This window comes from Anoplophora glabripennis, unplaced genomic scaffold (genome assembly GCF_000390285.2).
Source record: "Anoplophora glabripennis isolate ALB-LARVAE unplaced genomic scaffold, Agla_2.0 scaffold828, whole genome shotgun sequence".
NCBI classification, from domain to species: domain Eukaryota; kingdom Metazoa; phylum Arthropoda; class Insecta; order Coleoptera; family Cerambycidae; genus Anoplophora; species Anoplophora glabripennis.
This window is the reverse complement of record NW_019416956.1, coordinates 77329-87055: the sequence shown is the minus strand read 5'-3', so window position 1 is coordinate 87055 and position 9727 is coordinate 77329. Positions and strand designations below refer to the sequence as shown.

Sequence of the window (9727 nt, the reverse complement as noted above, 5' to 3'; positions counted from 1 at the left end):
AAAATTCATTACATATTGTTATTATTTTAATCCGTAAAATCACCTCCCGGAGTTTCCTGATGGACTTTCAGAACAACCTGTATATCCACTGCCCCTCCTCTCCCAATCTTCCCCCATTACTCGACAGCGTACGCGCGCTCGGCTGTACGCTGTCGAGCGTGTTTGAAAGAATTTTTCCCCTATTTCGCATCATTTTATCGGAAAATTAGAATATACCATATGTAGTATTATACTTCTACTTTTAAAATCCGGCTGAAAAATTAAAATCGGACCACCTCCAACGCATTCAAAAGTTTTGCAAAATAGTGCGCCAAAAAATTCAAACTGCAATTGTACCAAAACTAATGGTCCGATAGCGCCTGCTTTGTCCACACTTAAGTACCTAAAATTAACTACTTTTTAGCACAGGGTCAGCTCTATAACTTAAAAAATGGCAGAGTAATGAATTTTTTAAACAACGCTAAATTTTCCGATTTTCTCGGGTTTTTTTCGTTTCTAATTATGCGATAGACCTCTCGTTTTATTCGTATTTCGATTCTCTATATTCTCTTTATAGCATTCAGACTGCTTTATTAGTTTAGGTTTTATAAGCAAAAAACTAAAAAAATGAATTTTTTGCATAAAAATGTTTATAAAAAATTAAATAATGGTAAATTGGAGTAGGAAACATATAAGCATACATCTACAGACTGCCTTTTATATGATGGCATAGTCCGTTTGCTACTACTATTTTTGTCACAAAATTACTGATTTAATGCTCTATTGATTGGCCTAATTTTGGTGTTTTTTCAAACTAATAGTATTAAATGTAATATACTTTAAAATTAGTGAAATAAGTTACTACTAAAATTTCAAATGAAAACTATATTAAATTAAAAATGGCAAAAAAATAAAAAATTTTAGATTTAGATATTATATTTCATAATTTTTCAAATTTCCTGAATACAAGTTAATTAGAAGTGTCAGCGTTCATAGCAGGAAGTAATGAGAAATCTCGTAAAAAATCAAGTCATCTAAATCTTTCAAGTTACATCACATGATCAACCCCTGTAGTACCTACGTTCTGAAGACATATTAAGAAATATTCGTCTTCCGGGAAGAATTCACTTGTTTAGTTTGCCTTGTATTTAAAAATGTTCATTTCTAGAATGCCTTTTCTGAATTCACACTCAACATTTAACGGGTTTTTTGAATTCTAAAAAACCGTACTTTGTAAGGAAACACATGGTATCAATTCAACTACCTACGATGAATATAATTCATCAAAAATAAATACACTTTGTCAATTACACATATGCGGGTATATAACTCAAATGTGTTCCATTGCGCAATTGCAATACGCCACTTTCAAAGAAAAATATTAGAGAAAGGTAATTATTTAATTTATTATTTAACAATAATTAGTGCATATAACAATGTTTTAAACTGCATGTGATAACACTGTTATTTCGAAAACCGTAACAACCGTTATCAATCTTATTCTTTTAGATGTAAATTTAAATATTACCTACCTATTACGTTGGATATTGCTATATTTGAATTTTCTTTTACAATTCTATATATTCAGAAACTTACATAACATTAGCAAAAATTGAACATATATAAAAAATTTAATTATACTGTTATATATTGGAAAAGATCCATATTTTTTTAATTACTTTTGCAGTCATTTTATTTATTGTGGTTTTCTGAGAAAAATCTGTTAATTTTGTTTTACAGACTGAAAAAAAGTCTTGTTGCTTTGTGCAAAAAATTATCTTTTAGCAACATTTCGTTTAAGTGAATATTTCTCAAAATGGTTTATAACTAAAGTATTTTGGAAATATGAATTCGTTGGAATATGAATGTGAACTGTCTTATTACAGTACCTAATTCAAAATTATTTGAAATGTGCGATGTAATATTAAATTTCGTAAAAACAGTAACTTGATAGAACTTTTTAAGCCTGTCTATCAAAAACTGCTAGTTGTTTTCTCCTCTAAGAACATTTTCATTAAGATATTAAAAAAAGTGTAAATATGTGTTTTCTGTCAGGACCATCCGTGCCCTTAAATTTGAGTATGTTATAGTATTTAATCTAGTAAGAATATTAAGATAATGAATTATTTCTTTAATCCACAAGAAGTGCGTTAATTTTATTTTAAGTGGTACAAAATACCGTACAAAATGTGAATTTTTACAGAAGCTTATTAGTGAAAAGTTATTGCTTTTAATGAGTGGTTAAAATTTTGGTACTTATCTTTATGACACTCTCTTTGTATGAATTTATAATAGTTGATCATTATCATACTCTCTTTTGGAAAGTTTTCCTATGTTTATATGTAACCCATTCAGGTCGTTTAAATGCCAATTAAAAAATTAAAAGATTGTATTCTGATACGTACCTATATGACACCTATTTGTCTTTTCCTAATAAAATGTGATATTTTCTGTTAAAATGGATGCGTAAGGATTTAGTAATTACGAGAAAACGTTTCTGAAAGTATCGAAAGAAAATCTAGAACGTGAAAGGGATTGGAATAATTTGTGTTTATGTGGTAACAACAGACCCAGAGTAATTTGCCCTTTCACTGCCTGTTGACTTTGCTTTGACTTTAATTTCAGTTTGTTCGCGCCCCACAGTCCCCTGCATCAGCCACCACAATAATAATGTAATGAAAAAAAATCTATTCAAAAATGCAATATATCGTCTATAAGAAAAAGTTTCGCTTCAGCCCAAAAAATATATAGCAGGCCTATAAATATTTCTTATAAATTTCCTCATTATAAATAAATCTTAAATCTTATCTAAATTTTTATAAATTTCCTCATTTACATACCTAGTTATTTATGTAACTTTTACAAAAAATTTTTGAGCATGCGATATGAAATTGTCAAACGACGTCGAAAAGCAAGTATGACAACAAGTAAGGTATATAATTTTATTGCCACCTAAGGTATTTAATTATTCTTTGGGGTGTTAGTACATACTTAGAAAGAGTCTTCATTTTACAGAAAAAAATCATTAGGCTAGACTAATATTCTTTCTTATACGCCTAGATTCTTGTCGAGCAACTTTTAAACAAAACAAGGCAGCGTGTTTTGTTTATAAAAACAGAAATAAATTCACGTCAAATGCTAGTAAATATACATATAATACAGGGTGTCATCCAGCGAATGTTGCATACTTCAAAGGTATAATCTAGAACTCAAATGGTGTCGATTTAACCAAACTTGCTTAAATGAAAAATGTCGCAAAAAAGTTACATATTAAAGTTTCTTTTTTTTATTTCTTGTTTTCTCCTTAACTCAGAACCCAGTTAATTGATTTGAGGAAAATTTGCTATTGCTTAGTTTCTCTTCATGCAGTGATTATGTTCGTATTAGATTAAATCATACAGGACGTTCATTTTACTACAATACTTTGTGAATATTCTTTTGTAACTTTTTTGTACGTTTAAATTGTCTTTCTTTCTACACTAAAAATGTATACCTACCTATCAAAAGTCGAAATTATGCACGGTTATGAAGATATGACAGAAAATATTTATTAACACATACCCCATATTTTTTGGTAATAACCACGTATCCATAATAATAAACATAATAAATATATTTTTGTTTTTGCGAATTTTTATTTTTTCTAATTTTCACTAATTTGGTGACACGAAGTTGTAAAGTGATAGAGTAACATAGCACATGACTCTTTTTCACTTGTTTTTCAAATACTCTTAATGATTCAACATACAAAATTCCAACGCAGGTTTAACTAAACTTTAAACCTGTTTTTTTTACAAAACCGCTGCTTTCAGCGACAAATGCTAAATGTATTTTTGGATGAATAACATTGTATCCCTAGTGATTTCATTATTTTGACATACACCCTGTATATGTTTATAAAGTACTTGACTAATTTTAAAATAAAAAGTTCATATGAACATAGGTCCGCTTGGGAACGACTTGGTTTTTGAGATTTTGAGAATTGAGATTTGTTTAGTATTTCGAATATATTTTTGTTCAATAACATATGTCCAACCAAATTACACTCGGAGAAAAAAAAATTGTTACCTGGACTTTTATAAGTAGAAATGGTAAAAGGGCTTATAATAAATCTAAAAAAAATAAATGCGTGAGCAGGGGCGGCGGAGGGTTGATTTGGGGGATTGAAAAGTTATGAAAAATTGTATCATTGGGATTTCTGGCGAAAGTTGAGGTCAAACAAAAAAGTATCCAATACAAAAGTTGTAAATCATGCAAAAATCTACAAATTTTGTAGAAGTCATTTTTTAACATAACCTCAAAATTTCCGAGAAAAATGCGAAAAACAGGTTTTTTCTGATTTTTTGTTTCTTATTTCTCATTTCCGCAAAAATAATTTAATTTTGACGAAACTTGGTGAAAGTATACCTTTCTCTGTCTTAAATAGTCTCAAATTTGTTTAAATAAAAAAATCAAGAAGTTTTGAGATACTTAAAAAAATTATTGTACAAACTTCTGCCGGTAATCATTTTTTTCGTTTTGACATACTTTTTGGTGAAATAAAAAAATTTGTAATCACAGTTCAAAAACATGCTCAAAAATGCAAAAAAGTAAAAAATTACTTGCAGCAATGAATTTTTCAGTAATTGTTGATAATTTGTTTAAATTTAAAAAAATCAAAAACTGATTACACCATTCAATTGTACGGAAAAAATACAAAAAAAACTGTCTCATTGTTTGACCCAAAACTATTTTTATACAGTATTGCTATAAACATAAGTCGAATAGTGAATAAATAAAATAAATAACAATTTTTTTCCGTAGGATCAATTAGTGTACTTATTTTTTTTTAAAGTTTGATGGATTCATAGATATACAGTGTGTCAGAAACTTCTTGATTTTTTATCTCAACAAATTTGAGGTTATTTGAGACAGAGAAAGGTATACTTTCACTAAGTTTCGTCAAAATTAAGTTATTTTTGCGAAAATGAGAAATAAAATACGAAAAATCAGAAAAAAAACTGTTTTTCGCATTTTTCTCGGAAATTTTGAGGTTATGTTAAAAAGTGACCACTACAAAATTTGTAGATTTTTGCATGATTTACAACTTTTGTATTGGATACTTTTTTGTTTGACCTCAACTTTCGCCAGAAATCCCAATGATACAATTTTTCATAACTTTTCAATCCCCCAAATCAACCCTCCGCCGCCCCTGCTCACGCATTTATTTTTTTTTAGGTTTATTATAAGCCCTTTTACCATTTCTACTTATAAAAGTCCAGGTAATAATTTTTTTTTTGTCCAAGTGTAATTTGGTTGGACTATATGTTATTGAACAAAAATATATTCGAAATACTAAACAAATCTCAATTCTCAAAATCTCAAAAACCAAGTCGTTCCCAAGCGGACCTATGTTCATATGAACTTTTTATTTTAAAATTAGTCAAGTACAAAAATCATTCCTATTGAGAATACAATTAGGATGAAATCTGTTACAAATATATGTAATATGTATGTATATACCTCTAAATTGTCAGGTATAGGTAGAAGATCATAATGAAGGAGATTATTTTAAATTACGGTTTTATTGGCATAATCTGTATAAAAATGATTATGCAATTTGTCTTAGTATTAAAAATTAAAGTGGTTATAAATCAGTGGTTTAGCAATTTTGTTATATAATGAATTATGTTTAAAATGCTTGTTAAATCTAAAAGAATTTGTTCTTCCTTTGAGTTCTAATTTTAATGTGAGCAAATACATTAACTTTGTCCTGAGTGTAATTAATTAATTTAGACGTAGGAAAATGTTTGTAACATAAAACATTGGAATAAAAAAAATTAAGGATGTCGTGATTTTTTATAAGCCGGTTTCATAATAATTAAAAGATTATAACAGTAATATTGAAAAAGAAAACAACACATTGTATATCGATGTTTAGAAAAATTGCATTTAAAAATAAAACAAACCACCTTAGTTTATATGTAATTTAAAAGAATAAGTTGTATGAGTTTTATATTTTAATTAGATTTAAGTTGTTATCTCTATGTCTACCATAATATCTTAGTGTCATAAAAGAAAATCAAATAATTTCGATTATCGTCAAAGGTCAATGTTTCACGTTGCATTAAAAACCTTGAAAATAAAGTTAATTAATTAATATTTTTTAAAGTAAATGAGCTTTTATTGTCCATTTTATCTATAGATATGATTTAAAAAATTGTTTAAAACACTAAAATTAGACTGATTTAAACAGTTATTTAACGTTCGCATTGTATATATACAATATGAATATACAAAGAATATTTGAGTAATTTGAAATTTCTCTAATAAAAGTAAAATCTGATTATGTACACGAGAAAATTAAATGTCCACAGGTGCCATACGGTACTTAGGAGCTACACATAGCACATGCTATAATTAGTTACAGATGACTGATGTTGAATGTAGTTCTGTCTTCATTACTTTCACTAATCTAATGAGAACACGGCATATACGGCAATAAATACATAACATGTTATTACCGTATGCTGGTTGATTCTGTACGATATCTGAACTTTCTATATTTAAATACGAATACATTTAACTACCAAGGAACCAGATTGAAAAATATTAAATAATAAACAGTTTGCAACAGGAAACGGCACTTTCTATAAATTGCTGTAACTGAAATGTAACTAAAACAATGTAGTAAAATACATAGAAATGATTTATTATAAAAGTAGATAAATATATTAATTAACACAGTTTCTAAGTAATAATACTGCACGCTCTGTGATTGCTAATGAGGAAATGAATTTAATTAAACAAACATGTCGAAACGAAGTAATTTTTAACTCTTTAGCGTGTAACAAGCACAATAGTACAAAATAGTAATTTGATAACAACTAATAAAGATACAACAACAACTAGTGATAGTGTCCGCCTTCAAAACCGCCGCCATAACTGCCGCCATAACCGCCGCCATGTCCGCCACCGTAACCGCCACCATAACCGCCTCCAGTACCAGACTCCTCATGGTGCGAGACATGCACAGGCACGGCTACTGGTACTTTGACTGGATATGGTACTTCTTTTTCAACGGGTACAGGTACCTCCTTGTACACGGGGTAGGGTTTGTCTACGTGTACTTTTACTGGAACTGGAACTGGTTTTGCTATTTCTACTGGTACTTTCCTTTCGACGGTGTAAGGTTGTGGTACAGGCACTTTGACATGCACTGGATAAGGCTTTGGAACTTCAACAGGGTAGGGCTTGTCAACTGGTACTTTAACTTCATATGGGACTGGTTTTTCTACTGGATATGGTACATGCTTCTCTACAGTGACATGGTATGGCTTGGGTACATGAACAGGATATGGCCTGTCTACTGGAATCTTGACTTCATATGGAACTTTCTTTTCGACGGTGTAGGGTTGAGGAACTAGAACTTCTACCTTAACGGGTACTGGGACTTTCTTATAAACGGTGTAGGGTTGAGGAATTGGAACTTTGACTGGAACTGGAATCTTCTTTTCGACGGTGTAGGGTTGAGGAACTGGTACTTTTACTTCGTATGGCCTTGGTACAGGTACTTTTACCTCATAAGGCACTTTCTTTATGACTTCGTAAGGTTGAGGTACAATGTAAGGTACTTTAATATATTCTTTGACTGGAACTGGAACCTTCTTCTCTACTGTATAGGGTTGTGGAACAGGTACTTTTACCTCATAAGGTACTTTCTTTTCTACGGTGTATGGAACATGTTTAACAACTTCATAGGGAGTTGGAATTTTCTTTTCTACAACTACAGTTTTAACATGCTCGTGTACATGACCTTCGCCACCCCCGTATTGAAAACCACCTCCTATATTCCCTCCATCACCGCCACCAAAACCATGCCCTCCTATATCTCCTCCCCCATAACCTCCTCCACCATATCCTCCTCCTCCTCCTCCATATCCTCCTCCCCCAAATCCTCCATGATCTCCGAAACTTATGATACCGCGTTTATCCTGCTTTTTGCTCTCCTGCGTCACCTCTTTCTTTTCAGGTTCGGCAGCTAAAGCTACACACAGGCAAACAGCACCGAAGAAAATCTGAAAAGAAAAATGTCAGTTTTAATAATCACGTGTGAACTGATGAGATTTTTAATTGTATGAAGTCAAAATACAGAAACGTTAATACTATGTTAATGTTAGATTTGATTTGCGCTAAAAAAAAATGAAATAATTCTTTTATGTTCGCATTGTTCAATAATTAGAATTGGATTTGGTTAAAAAAAAAAATAAAATTTATTTAATAAAGCGAATACATTTTACGATATTGAAAAATTGAATATCTTTTTGCTATTATTTATAAAAATTATGTTATTTACGTTCATAAAAATATATTAATATTGTGTTTTTTAAATCAATTCAATTTAAATTTTGGGAGCCAATCTTATTTTTTCCGGTACCAACAATTTATAAAATTGCTACGGCATTAATATTGATAAGGTTATACAACTAATAGTGACAAATTTGGAACTGCTGTAACACTAAATGGCACAAAAATCAGACGCATTATAAGGTGGTTTAAAAAATCCAAAAAGTCCATTGAAATTCACTAGACTCCCAAATGGGAAATTCACCAAACGCAAATCACAGGTCACTTCGCAAACCACTACACTGTTTTTCGTTTTATATACTCACCAAGGCCTTCATGATTGTAAGAAGATGTGGAAGGCTTTGCTTGGTATGAACTCTTTATCTGTGGCTTATATATGGGCCAGAGGCGTACTTTCTATATGCAGCAGTCGCACTACCATGGGGTTTCACTTCCACATCCTCTTCTTATGCAATTCTAAGCATCCAGCGTAGCGTGAATCGGGCATATTTCAAGAGCACGCATTATTTCTATGTCCTCGCACTCGAACTAATTTAATGACTCTCGATAGATAAACTTCTGTTCCTTGTTACAAATGTTCTTCCTGTTTGCGACTATTTTGTTTCTTTAGTTAACATACAATTTTAAAAGTGTACGGTGTGTTTACAGTTAGTTATTATCATTTTCAAAATATAATATGTATGTATATGTACATATGTAGGTATATAATCCACATTGTTGCGTCCTTTCATTGAGTATACATATATATTCGTCGCCCTTCGAATACGAATGCACTGAACGCAATTTTATGAATGTTATACATCTGAAATTTAAGAAACCATATTAGTAATTCTTTTAGGAAATAAGCACTTTAATCGGGACTCCTAAAAATGATGTACCAAATTTCATAAAAAAAATGTCTATTTGTTTTATTTAGATTGGAAGTATAGAATTGCAATATTAAAATATATGTGACAAAAAACTGTGTAGGCTTTGAAAGCATTATCCAACTATTAAATGAGTATATGTTCTTTGTTTTAAAAAAACCACATAATGATGTTATTTCATAAAAAATTATAAATTTGTAAAGTAAATTAAAGAATCTTATAAAATTGTTACGAAAAGAAATGTTTTTAGACAAATGCGGCCCACAGAATAGTAATATGCATCCCTCTCTCTTGTACAAGTCTTCGATATCATGACTAATTTTCGCAATAAGAATAAGTATGAAGGCTGGAGAAATTTAGTAATGTCAGGCAGAAAATGGAATTCAAAACTTATTCGTTTAATAATATTTGTTAATGTTGTTACTTTAAAGTTAGTTTGGGATTTTACTTATACTACATCTTGTGTTATAAGCATTACAATATTAATGAAGCAAGCCAGTGTCAGTGTAACATTTATGTAATAAATACGCATATTT

The 9727-nt window shown here is 30.3% G+C and overlaps 1 protein-coding gene across 1 annotated transcript; it reads right to left on the bottom strand.

Moving 5' to 3' along the window:
• Positions 1-6649: 6649 nt before the first annotated feature.
• On the bottom strand, positions 6650-8718 carry LOC108912325 (skin secretory protein xP2). Its single transcript, XM_018717531.1, has 2 exons — positions 8631-8718; positions 6650-8036 (listed from the first exon to the last, which is right to left on the bottom strand). The coding sequence occupies exons 1-2, from the start codon at positions 8640-8642 to the stop codon at positions 6867-6869; spliced, it is 1182 nt and encodes a 393-aa protein (XP_018573047.1). The 5' UTR covers positions 8643-8718; the 3' UTR covers positions 6650-6866.
• Between the last annotated feature and the right edge of the window lie 1009 nt (positions 8719-9727).